The sequence below is a fragment of the Lissotriton helveticus genome, chromosome 9, assembly GCF_964261635.1.
Source record: "Lissotriton helveticus chromosome 9, aLisHel1.1, whole genome shotgun sequence".
Taxonomy (NCBI): domain Eukaryota; kingdom Metazoa; phylum Chordata; class Amphibia; order Caudata; family Salamandridae; genus Lissotriton; species Lissotriton helveticus.
Genome location: NC_136070.1, coordinates 902,181,938 through 902,207,486, shown reverse-complemented (window position 1 = coordinate 902,207,486; position 25,549 = coordinate 902,181,938). Strand labels below are relative to the sequence as shown.

The window sequence follows — 25,549 nt, the reverse complement described above, 5'->3', positions numbered from 1 at the left end:
CTAGTAAGACATCAGACTCTTTTCCATTACCCTTGATAGAATTCAATGGATGTATAGCCTTCACTTAAAACTCAATCCTACAAAAACTGAACTCTTGCTAATCTGTCTCACCCCAAAAAATATATCCTCTAGAGTGACTGTAATCCTTGTCTCTCCTGAACTGTATTCCAGCCAATGTGGAGATTGCCAAAAACCCTTCGCTACTGTCTGAACCTCCAGAAGTAAGTCTTGGCCATGGTGTAAAGTGCAAGCCACCAGCTGAGACTGGTCTATGGCACCAGACAATTCATTCCTGAGCAGGACTTGAAATCGGTGGCCTAGGCCTTGGTTCTTTCCAGACTGGATTATGGGAACTCACTCCTCTCCAGTCTTCCTAAAGCGCACCATGCAAACCCGAGAGTAGTACTGCATGCAGCCTCCATCTTTGTACCAGGCCACAAGAAAATCAACCACATCTCTCTTACCTCTTTGGACTCTGAAATGGCTCCCCATTAAGGCAAGAGCCCATTTTAAGATGGCATGTATCCATGTAAAGACCTCCACAACTGTTCACCTTTCTACCAGGGCCATATTATAGAAAGTGCCTTGGAGTGTGTCGTGTCGTCATGCCTGACCACAGACAGAGACAGGTCAGGCAGGGAGGAAGCGGAAGGAGGAAGACAGGAAAAGGAGGAGCAGTAGGTTGTAAGCCAGTAGCTTCCTGGCAGGGAATAAAGAAGGTTGCCCTAGCTGAGCTCTGTGTCCTGTGTCTGATTTGGGCGGGCTAAAGCGCGACAATGGCGACGAGGGTGGGATGAGTTTACCCCACACACGACGTTGTGCAGCCCAGCCGAGAAACGGCCCCAACGACAAGCCAGCAGCTCCAGAAGCGCCGCTCCACAAGAAAGAGCGCGAAACGGACCAACGCCCGCATCACTACCCTGGCTCACAGACGCCGTGCTGCCGCTCGAAGGAGCGGAGTGAAGAAGAGCACACAAGGAAAGTGCTCGCGTGACGGCGCCTGGTCGCAGGAGAAGAAGTGAAGAGCCCTGCCGAGCGGCGTTGCCGCAGGATCGCGTGGCGGAAGACGCGAAGAGCCTGCAGAAGTGGCATCGAGGTGAGCGCGAGTGCCCCAACCCCTCCGAGGCCCGAGAACCACGAGGGTGAGTCCCGCAGTGCATGCGACCGCCGGACGAGTAAAGCGTGGCCTGAACGCATGGCAGAGACTGTCAGGGCCATAGAACACGGCGGCCATCTTTAAGTCAGGCGCCAGCCCCTAAGACACCCACGTTTCACCTACGGCGGCCATCTTAACGTCAGGCAATGACCGCAAACAAGCGGGAAAAGCGGGAATAGAACCACTAACCTCGCCCATAAGCAAGAGAGAGGCAGATACTCGCCCATAAGCAAGAGAGAGGCAGATACAAGCAAAAGACTGCCAACAGCAAGCAAAAGAAAACGAGCAAGTGAGCAATTACAAACTACTACCAAAGAATACAAAGACAGCATGTCTGATACCGACGCTCAAAGCACTTCCACAAATGGAGGCGCACCCACGCCACCCAACACAACGACAATGCCTCAAGCAGCGTCCGTAGGAGCACCCTTCATGCGACAACCACAGCCGCTGGTGCTGACGCCTGGCAACACCATGGGGCCTGCCAGGAAGACCTGGAGTGAGGACTTCGAAGATTATATGGAAGGGTCTCTGGTACAAGACTCAAAACGCAAGCTGGTTGCACTGCGAAATCTAGCAGGCCAGGAAATAGCACAAATAATCAAAGAAATGCCCGACGCTGCCACCGCCACTTATGACGAAGTGAAAGCTGCCCTTGATCGGCGATTTCTGCACAAACGCAATGTAGATTATGAACGCTACGTGTTCAACCTAGCTTCTCAAGAGAAAGGAGAGTGCATGGGTGACTTCATTACACGCATCAAGAGAATGACGCGTCACTGCGATTTCGAAAATTTCAAAACGGAAGACGCACTGCGGCTCCGCATCATTGACGGCTGCCGCTCAGAATCGCTACGCAGACGCCTCTTAAAGAAATCATACACCCTAGAACAGATTGAAGAGCTCACAAGGATCAACGACCAAGCAGAAGACCACGCCAAGAGAATAGAAACACATAAGCCCGACCACAAAGAACACAAAGAGCATGCTCTTCGGGTGTAGACGCGCAAAAGCATCCGCCCAGGGATGAGCACGCATAGGACAAGCAAGCATCACCACAGCTCCCGGAAAATTTCACCCAGACGTGAATCACGACACGCAAAGCACACCAAGCCTGCACCTGCCTGCTACCGATGTGGTCAAGACTATCCTCACTCGGGACAATGTCCAGCCATTGGCCAGAGATGTCACCGGTGCGGGAAGGACAATCACTTTGAGATTGCATGCCAAGCCAGACAATCTACCCGAAGGTCTCCCACTCCGCGATCTGACACCCGTCATCATGCACGAGCCGTGACGAGAAGAGAGAGCCACTCATCCGACTCATCGGGCTCCAGTATCCACTCGACACACTCTCGACAACGGCGGAGCCGATCCACGAGCATGCCTCGCCCTCGTCATCATTCCACGAGATCACGCCAGGCTCACCGCTCCTCGTCCAACAGCTCATCGTCACTCACCACAGTGTCACAAGACAGTGATGAGTACGTCTGTAGGGTGTTTGACTCATCAACAATGTTACAGAACAGTGATGAATACATTTGCATGGTGGCTGACCCAGACCGGCTAAAACGATATCCAAAACTAGACATTATGATAGGGGACCACCCAGCAAAGTTTGTCCTGGACTCGGGTGCCTCATTGAACTATATCTGTGCGTTAGAATACCAAAAGATGAAGACCCGGCCCAAACTGGAGCCAGCGGCAGTTTGCATCTTCACGTGGATGTGCCGGAAACCACTGCCATGCCTCGGTCGATTTCATACCACACTGACTTTCAAAAACAGGAAAATTCCAGCGTATGTCCACGTCGTGGAAGGACCCGACTTTGCCGACTGCCTGCTCAGTCTGCCAACAGCGGAACGACTGAAATTGGTAGAGCTGTTGTACATGACTGAAGATGCCCCCGACATCGTGGCGAAGTTTCCAAAACTCTTCAAAGGCCTGGGCAAGCTGAATCACTTCAAAGTGAAGCTTCACATCAACGAAAACATTACACCTGTTGCCCAGCACCACAGGAAAGTACCGTTCCACCTCCAACAAGCTGTCGATGATGAGCTACAAGACCTGTTGCAAACGGACATCATAGAACGCACGTCCGGACCCACTCCATGGGTGTCCCCGGTCGTGGTAGTCCCGAAGAAGGGGCAAGACAATAAAGTCAGACTATGCGTGGACATGAGAGCGCCTAACACCGCCATTGAACGTGAACGCCACCCAGGGCCACACATTAGTGATATGATCACGAAACTGAACGGCGCCACAATATTCTCAAAACTCGACCTGAACAAAGGTTACCACCAACTAGAGCTCCATGAACAATCACGATATATTACAACATTCACCACGCATCAAGGCCTGTTCCGCTACAAGCGTTTAAATTTTGGCATTTCATCAGCCGCCGAAATCTTCCAGGAAACAATCCGAAAGATCATCCAAGGAATCCCGAACTCGTTCAACTACAGCGACGACCTGCTAGTCTTCGGCAAGGATCAGGTTGAGCACGACACTGCTTTGGACAGAGTGTGCCATGCACTACTGAAGGCAAATCTAACGCTGAATGCCGATAAGTGCGAGTTCCACAAAAACACCCTCAAATTCTATGGACACACTTTCTCAAGTGAAGGAATGAAGCCAGACCCCGACAAGGTAGCCGCGCTTGCTGACACTCCGACACCCAGAGACGTGAGTGATCTCCGCTCCTTCCTGGGAATGGCGAGCTACTGCGCGCGGTACATTCGGGACTACGCCACCATCAGCTACCCACTCCGAGAACTAACACGTCAAGGACAACCTTTTGAGTGGTCACGAGCATGTGCCAAAGCCTTCACGGAAATCAAACAAGCGGTTGGTTCTGCCATCAACCTAGCATACTTTGACACGAATAAGAGGACAGAGATCACCGTCGACGCCAGTCCGGTGGGCCTGGGTGCCATTCTAGCCCAATATCGTGAACATTCTGACCAGCGACACATCATTGCATACGCCAGTCGCAGCCTCACGGATACGGAAAAGGCATACTCCCAGCCGGAGAAGGAAAGCCTAGCCGTAGTATGGGCATGTGAACACTTTCACTTATTCGTGTACGGAAAGCACTTCACCATCGTCACCGACCATCAGGCCCTACTCACCATATTTGGCAATCCCAACGCCAAGATGCCACCCCGCATCGAACGGTGGGGTCTAAGGCTCCAAGACTACGTGTACACGATTATCCACAAACCAGGCAAGGCTGAGAACCCAGCAGACTATATGTCTCGCCACCCTTTGCCGAGTGTTTCGAATGCCGAATCGCTAGCAGACGACTACATTCATTTCGTCATTGATGCTGCGTGCACTACTGCAGTTCCCCTGGAAACTATCCAGAACGCATCTGCCTCGGACCCACTGATTCAAACTGTCATGACACACGTGCGCAACAACTCCTGGCGGCATGCCATGAACACCACTCTTGGTTCGGATCCACCCCTGCACGACCTCACGGCGTTTCAACGCGTTCATGAGGAACTGTCCATCAGTGACAATGGCCTTCTCTTGAGAGGGGGGAGGATTGTGATCCCACACAAGTTACGCCAAGGCATTGTCAACCTAGCCCACGAAGGCCACAGAGGCATGAACGCCACAAAGAAGACCCTGAGAGAACGAGTCTGGTTCCCCTCTCTTGACCAAACGGTAGAGACAACCCTAAAGGACTGCATGACGTGTCAACTAGTGAGTCGCGAAGAACCCCCAGCACCACTTTAAATGTCCGAACTGCCAGATGGGGTGTGGAAACAAGTAGCGGTCGATTTCTTTGGACCACTACAATCTGGACAGTACATCATGGTTGTCATGGACGAGTATTCGAGATTCCCCTTTGCACACATGATACCATCTACCAGAGCAACAGCCGTCATTCCTGTATTGGATGACATCTTCGCAGCGTGGGGCGTCTCTGCAAGAGTCAAGTCCGACAACGGACCCCCGTTCAACGGCCATGAGTTCGCAGAGTTCGCGAAACACCTTGACTTTAAACACCACAAAATCACCCCACTGTGGCCACAAGCCAATGGCATGGTGGAACGATTCATGGGAACACTAAAAAGAGCTATCCAACAAGCAGAGGTGACACGCCGAGATATCCAGCAAACCTTAAACGAGGTACTGAGGGCATACCGAACCACGCCCCACAACACCACGAATCAGTGCCCAGCCACAATCATGCTGGGGAGAACACCCAGGACAAGAGTACCCATGATAAGCACGACGCCTCAACCACGGACTACCACCGTTGACCACAAAACATTGGTCGACATCGACAGACAGAAAAAACAGAAGATGAAGACATATGCAGACTGTCGCCGACATGCCAAAGAGGTCGACATCCGTGAAGGAGACTGGGTCATAGTAAGAGGAGACCGGCGAACGAAAGCGGACAGCCGATATCTGAATCTTCCCCTACAGGTCCACAAGAGGAAAGGAACTATGATTACAGCCAAAGCTGATCATAAGCAGATAACGAGAAACATATCTCACTTCAAAAGACACAATCCTGTGAACAGGCAAGAATCGTCCTCAGGTCAAACCTCAAGTGACCCCGCCAGTCAAAGTGACAGCAACGATGTCCACTACCATCAATCTCCAAGAACGACCAGTGGTCCTGATCGACGCAGTCGAACGCCAGACCGAGAGGCTCGCCCCAGACGCCAGGTGAGGAAACCACGGCGACTCGTCGAAGAAATGTAGCATCACTTCTTGTACAAAAGGGGGAGATGTCGTGTCGTCATGCCTGATCACAGACAGAGACAGGTCAGGCAGGGAGGAAGCGGAAGGAGGAAGACAGGAAAAGGAGGAGCAGTAGGTTGTAAGCCAGTAGCTTCCTGGCAGGGAATAAAGAAGGTTGCCCTAGCTGAGCTCTGTGTCCTGTGTAACAGGCATGTGCTCCTGCTTTGCTTGCCCCCAGGGCACTTTGGTATTACAGAAAGAGCTACTTTCTGTAATACAGATAGCGCTGGTGCGCATTTAGCACCAGCGCGATAACCAGAAGGTGTTGCCTCATTTGCATGGGGGTGTGACCCCATGCAAATGAGGGACTCCCTTTGCTTGTGCGCTCGCGCCGTATTATAGATGCAGGTGCAGAGGCAAAGAAGCTGTCAGGAGGCACACTGACATTATATATATATATATATATATATATATATATATATATATATATATATATATATATATATATATATATATAGCAGCCATCTTGAAAGGGGTAATGGGGCCCTATAGACTCCTAGACATCCCCTCGCAGGCGGCTGCAGTCATTCACTGCACCTGCCTGCAGGGGATCTCTGTTATATGCTAACTTGTTGGTAGCCCGTGATAGTTAAAGCGTACATTGCCTCGTGTTGTTTTCTTTTATATTCCACATACTTCAAGCGCCTCTCCGCATTCTGCTAGTCTTGGTTGCTGAATGTACCGGTTTTAACTCCATTCAGCAACAGAGCTGTGGGCACGGAGTTCGCTGAAGGATATGCTCCATTAAGTTACTTGATAAGAAATAAATATAAATTTCTCTACAAAGAGTTACGTGCCTCCTTGGATTATTCCTCTGTTAAAACATATTTCTGGCGACGAGGGTGGGATAGACCAAGGAAGACTTTGTATCATTTTAAGACCAGGTACTACCATAACAGTTGTGATTGTTGAGAACACTTATTTAGACACTTACTTAGACATTGATGACATGTTGTAAAAGTATCCTCAAGTTTTTTCAGACAATACCAGTACAGTTATGGATTTTGGATTGTATTGCAACCAGGTGCCACTTCTGTAAAACATAAAGTTAGAGATGTTCCGCTTTTCATTAGGCAAGTTCTGAGATTACACTTAGACCAGTTGTGTCCAGATAAAATAATTGAGCCTGTAGATTATGCTGAATGGGTCAGTGCTGTGGTTATCGCCCAAAAAAAGGATGGAAAAATGTCTTTGTGTGCTGACCTGCGCGCTCTGAACAAAAACATTTTAATTCATTGCTACCCCCTTCCTAAAATGAATGAGCTAATTTCTACTCTGGATGAAGCTACCATTCTTAGCAATATCGATCTCAGAGCAGCATATCACCAGGTCAGGCTCAAGAAAGAATCTCAAGAATTTTGTACTTTTGTTACACCCTTTGGTGCTTTTAAGTACCTACGCATGCAGTTCGGTCTTGTATCAGTAGAAGCGTATTTCAAAAGCTGTATTCACTATTCAAAGATGTGCAAGGAAGTTTAGCCTTTCAAGACAATATACTCAATTTCGCTAAGAACTTCCAAGAACACATTTGCATCTTGAACAATGGGTTGAGAATATTGTACAACCATGGAATGACTGTGTCTAAGGATAAGTGCAAATCTCTTACTGACAATGTGGAATTTCTAGGTCACCACATCACAGCAAAAGGCATCACGACTAAAGAGGATCTTTTCAAGACCTTGAAAGAAGTACCACCCCCATCCAAAAAGGAAGAGTTAAGGATGATCTTGGTGCTGTTTTGTGTCAAAAAGATGGTTCATCTGAAACCACAGTTGCTTTTTTTACAGTCTCATGCGAGGAGTCCAAATTGTAGTTACCAGTCATCTTCATTCCAAAGATCTTGCACTAGGCCACAAAGGTCATCTGGGAGCTACTGCTGCAAAAAAATATTTGAGGTGCTACTTCTGGTGGCCCTAATTGGATTCGGACTTAGTTTGTTGACAACTGTCAAGAATGTGTCTTGTCTAACAAGCACAAGAAATCTCATGACACTCCTTTAGTTACCACACCTTTACCCCAAGGCCCCTGGTGCAAGCTTCCACTTGACTTGGCTGGGCCAGTGGGATCTTTACCCTTTTTGAAAGAAAGTGCATAATTGTTATTGCAGATTACTTTTCGAAGTGGATCTATTACGATTTCTCACAAGAGACATCCACACAAGATTTAATCAACTTTTTGGATAGATTTTTTCTTTGGAAGGGTACTCTGATGAACTAGTTACAGACAATGGTCTTCAATTAATATCAAAAACTATTGAAAATGTTTAACGGACAGGGGTATTAAACACCACAATATTCCTCTATAGTCTCCTCACTCCAATGGGGCTGTTGAGAGAGCAACTAGATTGCCAGGTTTCTCCAAGATAAGATTTGGGAGTATCATAACACCCCACACAGTGTTACTGGAGTTTCTCAGTTTGCACTGTTACGAGGTAGACAAGCTCACGTGGCTCAAGGATAAAGCACCTAATAGATTAGATGATGTGGTGAATCTCAAAGAAGTAGAAGACAGAGTTTTAAAATCTCAAGTGAAAACTAAGATACTGCATGATAACAGGAGGAATGTTTGTACACCTCACATTGTGCTTCGGTCATGGGTCAGGTTGAGAAATATGAAACCTAGGAGAGCCAAAGTGGACTTCAACTTCAATGGTCCTTTCAAGGTATCCAAAGTTGCTCATTCATCTGTATTTTTAGTAGATGGACGATGGTGGTCCATCAAAAATGTGGTTCTGTTGAAGGATTCCCAATGGAAAATTGTTAAAAGTCATTTACAACAAAAACCTGAAAATGCCTTATTTCTATCAGTTCTGGGTTCTTGTGTCCATGATTGGAACATGATTCAGCCTGATGTGCACCAGTCACAAGCTTGTGTTACAGGTAATCAACATACTTCTGATCAATGTATTGGTCCTCATATGAATCCAAGTGTCATGGCTGGTTCTTCTGGAACACATTCCGCTAATGATGGTATTACAACTAGAAGTGGTAGATTGTCAAAAAAAGTATTGTATCTACAGGACTTTACCATGTAATATTGTATAATGTTTTTTGGGGGGGAAAGGGGGGATGTTTTATATGCTAACTTGTAGGTAGCACGCGATAGATAGAGCATATATTGCTTCGTGTTGTTTTCTTTTGTATTCCGCATCCTTCAAGCGCCGCTCAGCGTTCTGCTAGTCTCGGTTGCTGAATGGGTGGGTTTTGATGCCATTCAGCAATGGAGCTGTGGGCACAGAGTTTTCAGAAAGATGGGCTCTATTAATTTACTTGATGAGAAATAAATATAAACTTCTCTACAAAGACGTATGTGCCTCCTTGGATAATTCCTCCATTACAACAATTCCTAATTTCTCTTAAAAGTGCAGAGGGGTTGCCACCTGCACAGTAACACACAAAGAGCTGCTTCAGAGGCGCTTCATATTTCACTTGAATGCATTGCCCCCGGGGGACATCCTTTATCACAAAACTTTTACAACGTGGTACCATTACCACGCAACTTTTACAACGCAATTCGTTACAACGAATTGCGCTGAGGGGCGCTCTAGGATAGGGAATGGTTTAATTTACTATCCAACACCTTCCCTACTATCCAAGGGGACTGGAGTTGAAATAGTAAATTAAACTATTCACTATCCAGCGCCCCCCTACGCAAGTCATTGTAACGACTTGCGTTGTAAAACCTGCGTTGTAACGGTACGCGTGGTAATACCACGCGTTGTACCGTCATACATCCGTTGCCCCCAGGGCAGCACAAGTTTGCAAAAGGCACTCTCCTTGTTAGCGCTGGGCGCATCTTTTGAAAGGAGCACTGGGTGCTAACTATAAAAATGTGCTGTACTGCATAATACGGTCCCTGGGTGGATACCTAAAATTCTTGGGGGCCAACAAGAATAAACAAGCATTAGAAATGCAATCGGGCTCGGATTTATTTGAGTTTGAGCTAATGGCATTGTAAATGCCAATGTATTGTTGCTATGTGTTATGGAGTGTGTTCATGTGGTGTGTACTGCCAGTGATCTCCTTGTGAGTGTGCGAATATTGCACCGTTACTGCCTGTGATGTCCTTCTTGTGAGTGTGAGAAGCTTGCACCTCTGCTGCCTGTGGTCTCCTTGTGAGTGTAAGAAGCTTGCACAGCTGCTGCCTGTGATGTCCTACTCACTACTCTACTCTACTCACTACTCTACTCTACTCTACTCACTACTCTACTCTACTCACTACTCTACTCTACTCACTACTCTACTCACTACTCACTACTCTACTCACTACTCTGCACTCACTACTCACTACTCTACTCACTACTCTACTCACTACTCACTACTCTACTCTCTACTCACTACTCTACTCACTACTCACTACTCTACTCACTACTCTGCACTCACTACTCACTACTCTGCACTCACTACTCTACTCACTACTATACTCTGCACTCACTACTCACTACTCTACTCTACTCACTACTCTACTCACTACTCTACTCTACTCTACTCACTACTCTACTCACTACTCAACTCACTACTTTCTACTCACTACTCTACTCACTACTCAACTCACTACTCACTTCTCTACTCACTACTCTGCACTCACTACTCACTACTCTACTCACTACTCACTACTCTGCACTCACTACTCACTACTCTACTCACTACTCTACTCACTACTCAACTCACTACTCAACTCACTACTCACTTCTCTACTCACTACTCACTACTCTGCACTCACTACTTTAGTCACCTCACTACTCTACTCACCTCACTACTCTACTCACTACTCTACTCACTACTCACTACTCTACTCACTACTCACTACTCTGCACTCACTACTCACTACTCTGCACTCACTACTCACTACTCTGCACTCACTACTCACTACTCTGCACTCACTACTCACTACTCTACTCACTACTCTACTCACTACTCACTACTCTGCACTCACTACTCACTAATCTACTCTACTCACTACTCTACTCACTACTCTGCACTCACTACTCACTACTCTGCACTCACTACTCACTACTCTGCACTCACTACTCACTACTCTGCACTCACTACTCACTACTCACTACTCTACTCACTACTCTGCACTCACTACTCTGTGTGCCTGGTGAAAGCGTGCACTGACGGCTGGTGGTGTGTGTATGCCTGGTGAAAGTGTGCACTGATGGTTAATGGTGTGTGTGTGCGCCTGGTGAAAGCTTGCAGTGACGGCTGGTGGTGTGTGTGAGCTTGGTGAAAAGCTGATTACCCTGCATACTCACATAGTGATTACCCTGCATACTCAAACACTGCTCACCCTGCACAGTCACACACTGCTTAACCTACACACGCACACACTGCTCACCCTACACACTCACACACTGCTCACCCTACACACTCACACACTGTTAACCCTGCATACTGCTCACCCTGCACGCTCACACACTGCTCACCCTGCAAAGTCACACACTGCTCACCCTGCACACTCACACACTGCTGGCGCTGGACACCAACGTACTGCTCACCCTGCATACTCACACACTGCTGACCCTGCACACTGACACACTGCTGGCCCTGGACACCAACGTACTGCTCACCCTGCATGCTCACACACTGCTGACCCTGCACACACACACACTCCTGGCCCTGGACACCCACATACTGATCACCCTGCATACTTACATACTGATCACCCTGCATACTCACACTCTGCTCACCCTGCATACTCACACTCTGCTCACCCTGCATACTCACACTCTGCTCACCCTGCATACTCACACTCTGCTCACCCTGCATACTCGCACTCTGCTCACCCTGCATACTCGCACTCTGCTCACCCTGCATACTCGCACTCTGCTCACCCTGCATACTCGCACTCTGCTCACCCTGCATACTCGCACTCTGCTCACCCTGCATACTCGCACTCTGCTCACCCTGCATACTCGCACTCTGCTCACCCTGCATACTCGCACTCTGCTCACCCTGCATACTCGCACTCTGCTCACCCTGCATACTCGCACTCTGCTCACCCTGCATACTCACACACTGCTGACCCTGCACACTGACACACTGCTGGCCCTGGACACCCGTATACTGATCACCCTGTATACTCGTATACTGATCACCCTGCATACTCAAATACTGCTCACCCTGCATACTCACACACTGCTGACCCTGCACACTGACACACTGCCGGCCCTGGACACCAACGTACTGCTCACCCTGCATGCTCACACACTGCTGACCCTGCACACTCACACACTCCTGGCCCTGGACACCCACATACTGATCACCCTGCATACTTACACTCTGCTCACCCTGCATACTCACACTCTGCTCACCCTGCATACTCACACTCTGCTCACCCTGCATACTCGCACTCTGCTCACCCTGCATACTCACACTCTGCTCACCCTGCATACTCGCACTCTGCTCACCCTGCATACTCGCACTCTGCTCACCCTGCATACTCGCACTCTGCTCACCCTGCATACTCGCACTCTGCTCACCCTGCATACTCGCACTCTGCTCACCCTGCATACTCGCACTCTGCTCACCCTGCATACTCGCACTCTGCTCACCCTGCATACTCGCACTCTGCTCACCCTGCATACTCGCACTCTGCTCACCCTGCATACTCGCACTCTGCTCACCCTGCATACTCGCACTCTGCTCACCCTGCATACTCGCACTCTGCTCACCCTGCATACTCACACACTGCTGACCCTGCACACTGACACACTGCTGGCCCTGGACACCAACGTACTGCTCACCCTGCATGCTCACACACTGCTGACCCTGCACACACACACACTCCTGGCCCTGGACACCCACATACTGATCACCCTGCATACTTACATACTGATCACCCTGCATACTCACACTCTGCTCACCCTGCATACTCACACTCTGCTCACCCTGCATACTCACACTCTGCTCACCCTGCATACTCACACTCTGCTCACCCTGCATACTCGCACTCTGCTCACCCTGCATACTCGCACTCTGCTCACCCTGCATACTCGCACTCTGCTCACCCTGCATACTCGCACTCTGCTCACCCTGCATACTCGCACTCTGCTCACCCTGCATACTCGCACTCTGCTCACCCTGCATACTCGCACTCTGCTCACCCTGCATACTCGCACTCTGCTCACCCTGCATACTCGCACTCTGCTCGCCCTGCATACTCGCACTCTGCTCACCCTGCATACTCACACACTGCTGACCCTGCACACTGACACACTGCTGGCCCTGGACACCCGTATACTGATCACCCTGTATACTCGTATACTGATCACCCTGCATACTCAAACACTGCTCACCCTGCATACTCACACACTGCTGACCCTGCACACTGACACACTGCCGGCCCTGGACACCAACGTACTGCTCACCCTGCATGCTCACACACTGCTGACCCTGCACACTCACACACTCCTGGCCCTGGACACCCACATACTGATCACCCTGCATACTTACATACTGATCACCCTGCATACTCACACTCTGCTCACCCTGCATACTCACACTCTGCTCACCCTGCATACTCACACTCTGCTCACCCTGCATACTCGCACTCTGCTCACCCTGCATACTCGCACTCTGCTCACCCTGCATACTCGCACTCTGCTCACCCTGCATACTCGCACTCTGCTCACCCTGCATACTCGCACTCTGCTCACCCTGCATACTCGCACTCTGCTCACCCTGCATACTCGCACTCTGCTCACCCTGCATACTCGCACTCTGCTCACCCTGCATACTCGCACTCTGCTCACCCTGCATACTCGCACTCTGCTCACCCTGCATACTCGCACTCTGCTCACCCTGCATACTCGCACTCTGCTCACCCTGCATACTCGCACTCTGCTCACCCTGCATACTCGCACTCTGCTCACCCTGCATACTCGCACTCTGCTAACCCTGCATACTCACACACTGCTGACCCTGCACACTGACACACTGCTGGCCCTGGACACCCGTATACTGATCACCCTGTATACTCGTATACTGATCACCCTGCATACTCAAACACTGCTCACCCTGCATACTCACACACTGCTGACCCTGCACACTGACACACTGCCGGCCCTGGACACCAACGTACTGCTCACCCTGCATGCTCACACACTGCTGACCCTGCACACTCACACACTCCTGGCCCTGGACACCCACATACTGATCACCCTGCATACTTACATACTGATCACCCTGCATACTCACACTCTGCTCACCCTGCAAACTCACACTCTGCTCACCCTGCATACTCGCACTCTGCTCACCCTGCATACTCGCACTCTGCTCACCCTGCATACTCGCACTCTGCTCACCCTGCATACTCGCACTCTGCTCACCCTGCATACTCGCACTCTGCTCACCCTGCATACTCGCACTCTGCTCACCCTGCATACTCGCACTCTGCTCACCCTGCATACTCGCACTCTGCTCACCCTGCATACTCGCACTCTGCTCACCCTGCATACTCACACTCTGCTCACCCTGCATACTCGCACTCTGCTCACCCTGCATACTCACACACTGCTGACCCTGCACACTGACACACTGCTGGCCCTGGACACCCGTATACTGATCACCCTGTATACTCGTATACTGATCACCCTGCATACTCAAACACTGCTCACCCTGCATACTCACACACTGCTGACCCTGCACACTGACACACTGCCGGCCCTGGACACCAACGTACTGCTCACCCTGCATGCTCACACACTGCTGACCCTGCACACTCACACACTCCTGGCCCTGGACACCCACATACTGATCACCCTGCATACTTACATACTGATCACCCTGCATACTCACACTCTGCTCACCCTGCAAACTCACACTCTGCTCACCCTGCATACTCGCACTCTGCTCACCCTGCATACTCGCACTCTGCTCACCCTGCATACTCGCACTCTGCTCACCCTGCATACTCGCACTCTGCTCACCCTGCATACTCGCACTCTGCTCACCCTGCATACTCACACACTGCTGACCCTGCACACTGACACACTGCCGGCCCTGGACACCAACGTACTGCTCACCCTGCATGCTCACACACTGCTGACCCTGCACACTCACACACTCCTGGCCCTGGACACCCACACACTCCTGGCCCTGGACACCCACATACTGATCACCCTGCATACTTACATACTGCTCACCCTGCATACTCACACTCTGCTCACCCTGCAAACTCACACTCTGCTCACCCTGCATACTCGCACTCTGCTCACCTGCCCTCAGCGAACTAGCATCCACCTGGAAACCTTTCCAGAGAGGCCATGGACTGTATGGGCTTGGAACCATTTGGCGGTTATACAGCAGCGAGGGAAACTGTGCCTGTTCTGTTATGTATTAGTGAAGTGGCTGCATCAGACAGGGTTCAGAAAGTTCAAAATGCCTAAACTTCATTAGAAATTACGGAAGTCTGGGAATGTGCATCAGTCTTGCAGTCAACAGCCTGTTCTAGAAACTGTGGGGCAGTGAAGTTTTAAAAAATCTGATTACGTAGACAACGTCTCTCTCCTCCGTGTTCTGGATCATTGAACTGAAACCTACACACATTCAAACAACGGACGGACACACTCCCCTTCCCAGACCCTAAAAATAAACAGTCAGCACACCATCGCTCATTATTCTTACAGACTGTCACGCAGAGGCAGAAAAAAGACACCCCGTAGCAACTTAAAACAAGAACTACAGTGTGGACGAGCATGTATGAGTCATCTTCTGTGAGCCTCGCCTGCTGCCTCTCGTCATTTAACATTGAACGCGCTCACCGCTGTGAACGCGTTCGCATCATCTGGCTTGCATTACACGGGCACTCTGACAGCTCGTAATTAAGATTAATCACTCTGCCATGCTCGCTCTCGCACACAAAATGCCACATCGGGCACGCGTACATTACTTACAGCCTATCACTTCAAGGCTACTACATACACAGCACAGGGAAGACGAATCACTGACCAGATGCCAGAAAACGCAAAGGAATGTGTGGAATTCCTCTCACCAAGGCCCTTCTTCTTCTTCTTCTTTTTTTTTCTTATAACATTAGGATCTCTTAACTCCTCCCCCAGGAGGGGGAGGAGTCCGAGCCCTAAAAAACGCAGCATGTCTCCTGCTGAAACTTCCGATATTTTGTCTAAAACGCTTCACGAAATAATGATTCTCTGGTAGTGCAATAGGTCTCTGGGAATCCCTCCCACCAGCCCTCCCCACAACTCCATGCCTGATTAAGTTCAAGAGGGATGTCAAAATCCTCTTATTAGAGAGACACTTTGGTTAGAATGTGGTTTGTCTCAAGCTCGGCTGAACCGAAGTGCCTAGCCCAATTCGACTTCCCGACTCTCTGTTTTCATGATTGTTTTCTAAAGTAATTATTTTCTGATACTGTTCTTATGCGAATATGAACTGCCTTTCCCTTTTGTTTTTTCAGCTGCTAATCGATTGTTTTATGATTTTTGTTGGGCGGAATACACCCCGCCCACTCTTGTAAAGCTAAGGCCTTTGGGCCAAGCTTGTGCTATAGAAAACCTCGAAGAAATGTAACGAGGAAGAGTTACCAGACATCCCAGGTATTTAGAAGTTAGAAAGATAGGCGTAGTTTTAAAAACACAGGCTCCAGGATAAATTTCCTGTATTCATTCACATTCCATCAAAAAGTTTTAGTCTAAGCGCGACTGCACAATTTTGCCGCTAGAGAGCGCTGTCGGGTAAAGATTACAATGACATTCTTTTGTAAAGAAAAAAAGTAGCAATTTCCATCCTCTTGTATTTACAGGACGGTGGTGGGAGGGGAGATGTTAGGAGGCAGGTCCTGTCCTCATTTATGCCGATTTCTGCAGCCCCTCTGGCCCTGTGTAATGTGCTTGCCCCACCCAAGGAGCTGGGTGTTCCTTGGCGATACTGCTGGCTTTCCAGACTTGGGCAGCGTCTTTCCACAAGTGAGGACAGGACTCCGCGCGCGCCTGGCGCTCCCTCGCAGACGCCGAGAATTCCCTCGCATTCGTTTCTGCAAGTTCTCTCAAGACCCAAGCCTCTTGCACTCCAGGGCAGCTTTGCCACGTTCTCTATTTTGCACTTAGGGAAAACTTTCTGAACTTTACAGCCTTTTTAAGGAAATTCTTTCCTGAGGCAAGCGGGGAAGAGAAGTACTACAGAATTTTTTTTTCTGCTCAAGATCTGCTCAGACAGGAGGCTGTTGCAGGTTCTTTTCTCTCTCGAGGTCTCTCCCCAGATTTTTTTTCTCCATTTTTGGATCCAGGCTCTAGAAAGCAGTCAACATGTTCAGCTGGATGGGGAAGAACGAGAAGAACAAGAAGGTCCCCGAGGTGATCCACACGGTCACCGAAGGGCTCAAGGACCTCTACAAGAAGAAGCTGTTGCCCGTGGAAGAGTTCTACCGATTCCACGACTTCCACTCGCCCGCCCTGGAGGACGCCGACTTCGATAACAAGCCCATGGTGCTGGTGGTGGGCCAGTACTCCACCGGCAAGACCACCTTCATCAAGTACCTCCTGGAGCAGGACATCCCCGGGGCCCGCATCGGGCCTGAGCCCACCACCGACTCCTTCATCGCGGTCATGCACGGTGAGACCGAAGGCGTTGTGCCGGGCAACGCACTCATCGTAGACCCCAAGAAGCCCTTCCGCAAGCTCAACCCCTTTGGCAACACCTTCTTGAACCGGTAGGTCTGGGTTCCTTCCCCTATCTCCTGTCTCAGAGCTCTAATAGTGGTAGACTGCAGATGCCCCCACTGTGGAGAAGTGTGGCTCAATGGTTAGAGCGGCAGACCCTGATGCAGAGGTCTGGCCCGGGACCAGGGTTCAATTCCCGCCTCGGCAGGTCTTGGGCTCAATTTCCCGGACCTGATATTTCATGCCTCGGTGCCTATTCTAATCATGGGTCCCACTCTGCAACTCTGGGCAATAGCTTGCTTAATCTCCACAACGGCCCCAACAGCACTAGGATGCCTGGCTTCACCATGGGGGTGCCCAGGAGTGGACATTTTACAGGGAAAAGCCAGGAAGGGTTCCACAGCGGTATGCGTACAGCGCCAGGAAACCCCGGTTGGGGTATAAGTGCGCTTTACAAGTACTAATTCATTTCATTTAATTTCTCTTACCACCAATGGTCGACCACGGTTGTTGGTAGGACTGTGTAGCATCATGGGTTTAGTTCTGGAGGCTGGTGTCAGAGAGAAAAGATATCCCATGGTTGCCCCAACTCAAAGGGTTTGCATCAGGGGTATCTACAACAGGGTTGCAAACAGGTCAACTTGAATGATGTCCTGCATAAATGTTCTTCAGATAAATTTACTTGCAGGGTGACATTTATGTTACAGCAACAGGGAAGTTTCTTACTGTGGCACCTGAGTGGACTTGGAGCACTTCCCAGCAGAGCTGCGACAAAGCGCAGCTTGAAAGGGCTTCAGTCACTGAGGCTCTTGAGCAGAGGCAGATCAGAAGTACCAGATCCACAAAAATCACCCAGAGGGGATTCAAGGCAGAGGGAAAAACACTTGCTTCTAGCAGGAAGGGGCTGCCACGCCTCAGTGTCACCCAAGTGTAGCACTGATTACCTTTGATTACTTCTCCCATCTAGCGTGGGCGGTGAGGTCATGTCCTGTGCTTGTAAATTCCCTATTTCTAAACGCTTAAAGTTCTGGTAGATAAGATAATGCACCAAGATAAGCGATCTGCCATGGATCACACAGTGCTGGTTCATCGAAGCTGGTATTAGAACCCATGTCCCTGACTCCCAAGTTACATTGGTGTGCCTGGCCATGTATATTGTATATATTAAGCAGCCTCGAGTCGAGTTGATGGTAAACTTCATTCCAGAGGGAGGATCAGCAGTACAGAGTCCTTGAGGTTGGGTCTACCCCACAAAGAACACTGTCAGTTTCTTTAAAGAGCAGATACTTTCACATGCTAGGTCTCTTTAAACACTGGGCATGACCAGTTTATTCCATAATGTGTAATATTGGGGTTAGTGTTCTTCTAAGCACGGCCTCTTCTAAGGCACTGATACACATGGAAGTGAAATGATTTTCCCAGAGTAACACAGTGTTCAGCCCCCTTTCTCCACAACTGCAACCCACACTTTATTGCACCTACTGATGTCATTGTGTGTGACTGTGTTTAAGTGTTTAGCTTCTGAAATTAGGTCAGGCTCGCCCGTGCCACGTGTGTCCTCTTGTAGTGTATCATTATGGCTTATTTGTGCCTGAGACAGCTTTCTTGCGCCGCACCAACATGTACAGGCCGGCTGGAGTGGCTATCACAGACACAAGGAAAACCCCCGGGGCTCGAGCACCGTGCGATTGATGCATTCAGTGTTGGGTGGACTGAGCCTGGGTTAAGAAGTTTTCACTGCATATTAATGCCATATACAGTGCTGTTACTTGGCCAACCTGAGCAGAAGGGCTGACAATGGTGCAGTGCCCCTGCTCCAGAAACGTGCCATTATGCATACTAAGACAGTGCCTGCCTGGTATGAGAAATCCCCAGCCCGCGCTGCCATGAAAGCAGGGAGTGACCTCCAGTTTTCTTCTAAGTATTACACGATTTGCTGTTACAGGCAGGGCTTTAAGCGGACCGGGTCTTGCTGGTTCTCAGCGCCGGAAGTTCTTATAAGCAGATAGCATTACACGATTTGCTGTTACAGGCAGGGCTTTAAGCGGGCCGGGTCTTGCCGGTTCTCAGCGCCGGAAGTTCTTATAAGCAGATGCAAAAACGGGTCCCTATTGTACTTCCATTTTTAGCCTGGGGGAGGGAGAAAAAACACTTTTATGCAATAGTAGCTTTTGATGTAACTTCAGAGTGACTCGTTTTTCAGTTTTATATAATGCAAACATGAGCACCAGTTACATTACACATTTTCTCTCTTTTTAATCACAGGATGTTGAGCGGATGCTAGGCTCGAACCTGCTTTCTCCTTCTCGAAAGTCGTTAGCTCTAGTCTTACGCCGCAACCTCTCCCACAAAGAGAACTATTTTCAATATTATATACAACGAAGTCATACGTGTTGCCAATTTGTACGTGTAATGTTACTTGGTGTATTATATAAATGGATGAATTGACAGAAGCAGCAAAATACCAGTCGGATGGCACACTATGCTCAGCACAGATTGTTTTGCATAGGTGTTTTAAGCCACGCCCTTAATTACACTGGCCACGCCCCCATGGGAGACCCCCAGTTTTTTCATCCCACTTAAAGCCCTGGTTCCAGGTGTATAATGTTCCTGGGCCCTGCGTTAGACCAGGTGGCAGCCTGGGCCTCGTGCTCAGAATGTTTTGTGGTAGGGTGTGGCTGTTGCCTGCATAAGGTGCTTCTCTTGGCATTGCTGCCAGGGCGTGCGGTCCATGTGCAGCTGGTTTAGTGGCACCCTTGGCTCATTTCCTGCCAGCCTACCTGATGTCAGTTTTAATCATATCGCTATTGCATGGGGTAGATCGCACTGATAGGTCACTTTTTGGAAACTGACCCTACATCAGTCATTTGTGTTTTTAGGAAAGACAGGTGTAACATAGATCTCTCTCTGTGCCTCCCTGTCTCCATGCTGTTATCTTTTTTTCATTGCCTTTTTACTTTAGTCCTCTACTTTATTTTTTTACCCAATAGTTTATCGCATTCTTCAGTTTTTCCTATTCTTTCCCCCATTCTCTTATTTGTTTCACTGTTTCCTTCCTGCCTTAGTTCAGTTTCTCCTCTCTTTCTGTTACTTCCTCCCTTCTTCTTATATATCACCACTATATTTATTTTATCTCTCGTTTTCCTACTTTCTGGCATCCAATTGTTTTTTCTTTTCCTTATTTCCTCTCCCCATTTTCTGTTTTATTTCCCCTGTGCTTCCTTTTCATTCATTGTTTCGTTACCCCGCTACCAATTCGTTCCTTTCTCCTTAAAATGATTTTCTAGCAACCATTGCCTCCTTCTCACTCCCTCTGTTTTACACCCTCGTTCGGTCTGCTTTCATTTCTTTCCTTTTGCCATTCCTCGTTCATTACCTCTGTTCTCATAGTGCTAAACGCCCCACAGGCTAAAGGTGTCTTCAGCGTTTCTTGTCTTAACCCTATTACTCCCCCTCATTCTTTGTCTCTCCCCCCCCCACCCATTGTTTAGCCTCCTCCACATCTTCCCCAACCTCACTTCTTGGATCTGCAGTTTGCTGTCCTAAAGTAAGTTCACATGCAGTGGATATGGAATCCCTGAGGATGTTTTTGGGCGCGCATGTTTGTTTGAAAATTCATTTCCTTAAACATTGTTGGATGAGTAATGTGCTTTACGTCAGAAGAAATTGCACAGACACCGAGGCTCTGGTGTGTGATGCCCACACCCTCGCCCCAGATCCAAGCTCTGGCTGCTGAACCTGGAGTTCTCCTCACCAGGGGCGGCTCTAGGCTAATGGTGGCCCTGGGCAGGGAGCGTAGGTAGGGGGCCCCGGAAGAGGGGGTCCGGGCGGGGCAGAGCGCAGAGGCCAGTGAAGAGAGGGGGGGGTCAGGGTGTTTGGAAGTGGAACAGAGCGCCAAATCCCTGCCAGGGGCCGCCACGCAAATATGTATCCATCCTCAGAGGATTATTATATTAAGGATATATATTGGCGTGGTGGCCCCTGGGGTTTGGTGGCCCTGTGCAGGTGCTCAGCTTGCACATGCCTAAGGCCGCCCCTGTCCTCACAGACCACTTACAGCCTCCTTGTACAGACAAACTGCTGCTCACCCATAGCCCCAACACTGACAGGCTGCCCCTTAGACTCCCAGACCTCCTACTTCTGAGCCTGTGATTGCCAACATGGGCATGGTTCTGCTTATTGAGGGTCCCTTGATATTTTGTACCATTGCACCATCAGCACCGATCCCACACACCCTCTTACTGCGGAGCTGGAGGCTACATCAGCAGGAGTCTGAGAGCTAGGTTTATCATTGGATTGCGTTGGCCTTACGTCCCGCATGGTGTCACAAGGTCTACGCAATCCCGATGTCAGATTTACCAAGCAATGCAGGGCCAGGGTGGCGCTATGTTGCTTGTTAACCCCTTGGCCGCGGCGGTAATTCTGCCTCGGCGCTGGAGGGGAGGGGGGCCGCGCGGCGCCAACATGCTGGTGACGGAACCACTCCGTCACCAGCCACGGGTGGGCTGTGCTAATGGCAGAGTTGTTCCGTCACAGCCTCGCCCACCTAATAGAATGCGCCGCGCAGGCACGAAATCAATGCCGCGCAGGCGCGGCGGCTGGGCCGTGACGGAACCACTCCGTCATTAGCACAGCCCACCTGTGGCTGGTGACGGAGTGGTTCCGTCACCAGCATAGAAGGGGTTACATTTATAGTAATGCAAGGCAGCGTCACTTGCTGCCTTGCGTTACTCTGGCCTGGGAAGGCGTTCCATGGGTGAAGAGTGGGTGTTTCCTCGCATCCATCCATAGATTTTGGTGCATTGCCTGATGTATCAAGACTGGTAAACCTGGGAATGCATCAAAATGCCACTCCTTCTAGATAGAGGTGCAAAGAGGAGAAATATCTTTATTTCTCCTCATTGTTTCCTCTGTCTAAGGATTGATTTTGTGCAGGAAGGTGTTCCTTGCAATACAGGACTCTCTCTCCAGTGACTACCAACACAGACCTCTTGCTGCTGAGCTTGAAACTTGCCATAAAGGATTCTCTCTCCAGTGACTCCTAACATACACCTCTTACTGCTGAGCTTGGTACCTGCAATGCAGGACTCTCTCCGGTGACTCCCATTACAGACTTCTTACTGCTGTGCTTGATACTTCTAATGCAGGACTCTTTCTCCAGTGACTCCCAACTCAAACTTCATGCTGCTGAGCTTGGTACTGCAATACAGGCCACTCTCTCCAGTGACTCCCAACAGACCTCTTAATTCTGAGCTTGATACTTGCCATGCAGGATTCTCTCTCTAGTGACTCACAACACAGACCTCTTGCTGGTGAGCTTGATACTTGCAATACATCACTCTCTCTCCAGTGACTCCCAACATAGACCTCCTGCTGCCGAGCTTGATACTTGCCATGCAGGATTTTCTCTCTAGTGACTCATAACATAGACCTCTTGCTGGTGAGCTTGATACTTGCAATACATCACTCTCTCTCCAGTGACTCCCAACACAGACCTCTTACTGCCGAGCTTGATACTTGCCATGCAGGATTCTCTCTCTAGTGACTCACAACACAGACCTCTTACTGTTGTGAGTTGTACTTGCAATACAGGACTCTCTCTAGTGACTCCCAACATACACCTCTTACTGCTGAACTTGGTATTTGCAATGCAGGACTCTTTCTCCAGTGACTCTCAACATACACATCTTACTACTGAACGTGGTACTTGCAATGCAGGACTTTTTCTTCAGTGACTCCTTACACAGACATTTTTCTACTGAGATTGGTAATTGCAATGCAGGACTCTCTCTCCACTGACTCCCAATTCAGACATCTTGCTGCTGAGGTTGGTACTTGCAATGCAAGACTCTTTCTCCGTTCTCATATTTTATCTTCTGAGATTTCCAACACAACCCTCATAGTCCTGAGCGTGACATCCCCAACACAGACTTCTTTTGGATGCAAATGATGCTGCCCAAACACACACCACCTGTTACTGAGATTGACACACACAGCATTTACCTTTGAACTGCTGAAATAGAGCCTCTGAAAACACCTTTTACTGCTGAGACTGAGGCTTCATTGAACTCGGCGCCGCCTACACAGACCTTCATTTGAGCTTCAGTCCCCCACTGCAGCCCAATCTTCTGGGGACTCCGTTACTCAAAATGCTGGAGTCTCGCCGCGCTCCCCTTACTCTGCACATACCCTTTGAGCTCTCAGTCTTAACACAGACCTCATCCTTGATTGTCCTTGCAAATTAGTGTTCAGCCACTAACATTTCTGTTGCTGCACAACAATGGCTCAACACTACCTCCATGCACAGGACCATGTCCTACAGCTAAGTCCATTGTACATCACGGGGTGCCACAGGGCTCTGCGATCAGCCCTATCCTTTTTAATATCTATTTACGTCCTCTGTTCCCCATCATTAAATCTTATGGAATTGACCTGGTCAACTATGCAGATGACACTCAAATGGTGTTCTCCCTGGAAAGAAAACAAGCGGTATCTATGGATACAGCCCAAGAGTGTATGTGCCAGACTGCTGGTTGGCTCAGGAAAAACACATTACAGTTTAACGGGGGAAAACAGAGGTGGTGCTCTGTCCTGCTAATAGAGTGTCTCGACCTCTACCGGTAGAGTTCAGGCTTACCCCTGAGGATGAACCTCTGACTCCTGCTAAAACGGTGCGTAACCTGAGAGTCCTGGTGGATGGCAATCTCCAAATGGAGTCACAGGCCAACAAAACCATCAGTGTTTGTCTCTCCCTGTTACTCATGTTACGGAAGATCCTTCCGCTACTACCAAATGCTACCCGCTCTCTAGTAGTGAGGAGCATAATTCTGAGCAGACTGGACTACTGCAACTCCCTATACTTAGGAGCACAGCAATATATTTTGCAGGGATTGCAGAGAGTCTAGTCCATGGCTGCTAAATTGGTGCTCAATAGACAGCGTAGGTCCTCTACAGCATCGGCCTTGAGGGACCTTCATTGGTTGCCTATCAAGGAGAGAATCTGTTTTAAATCTCTCTGTATTGTTTACGGAGCAGTCCACGATCTGGACCCTGTTCCTTTGCAGGAGAGGTTCACCTGGTATAATCCCAGGAGGCAGCTACGCTCCTCTAGTGCTAATCTGATAACGGCCACCAAATTTTAAGAGATCCAGGTTGGGGGGCAGAGCTTTTGGTGTGGCGGCTGCGTGCCTATGGAATGAGCTGCCCCAGAATCTCATACAGGCCAGCTCGCTGACCGGCTTTAGGAAGAGTCTGAAAACCTGGCTGTTCCCTAGGAGCGAACATTAGATCCTCTCACGGACAATTGGTTTTGCTGCTATAGTGACTTTCTTCAAATCTAAGCGCCAGGATACCCTTAGGGTGGTAGTTTCGCGCTATATAAGTATCAACTTCACTTCACTTCACTAAGTGCAGTCTCATCTTGCCCATTGACACTTCCAGCCACTGCAAACCCAAAAACATGAGGCAATGAATTGTAATACATACAAACAGCCACATAGGGTTTTGAGGCAGTTTATAAGTAATTCCCACCGTCAAAGGCAATAGGTGCCTATACATAGACTTTGTCAACGTTGGATTAACAATTCCAAGGATAGGAACACAGATGCTCAAAAACATGAAACACCTGAATGTGCCCATTGCGTTTCATTATTGTCCAGTTCTTTCAGACAAGTGAACCAATTAGGCAAGCTAATACCCTAAGAGAGTAATTAACATCTCGGCTAGTTTCCATTTTCAAACCAATGGTGCACCTTACAATCAGACCCGATCAAAATTTAAGAGGTGTGCAGGACACGGTTCTTGAAGAACCCCCTCACTTGAAATGTGGGGCACACACACCCTGTGATGGTGAATACTTTCGCAGTCACGCACCCCAAAAGGGAAGCTCTTTTTCCTATCTGCCCTGTTGAAACAGTACACACTCTCATATTGTTGGGAAATGTTCCACCACACCCTCTGCAACAGATACAATGTTTGGCCCTGGACATGATCCATAAATATGGCGG

The 25,549-nt window shown here is 49.2% G+C and overlaps 1 protein-coding gene across 1 annotated transcript in view; it reads left to right on the top strand.

The window, feature by feature from the left end:
* Positions 1 to 16,764: 16,764 nt before the first annotated feature.
* EHD2 (EH domain containing 2) overlaps positions 16,765 to 25,549 on the top strand; it is a 199,397-nt gene continuing 190,612 nt past the window's right edge. The window contains exon 1 of the mRNA XM_078661069.1: positions 16,765 to 17,593. Coding sequence (XP_078517195.1) covers positions 17,190 to 17,593 — 404 coding nt within the window. The 5' untranslated portion in view covers positions 16,765 to 17,189. The remainder of the gene's footprint in view (positions 17,594 to 25,549) is intronic.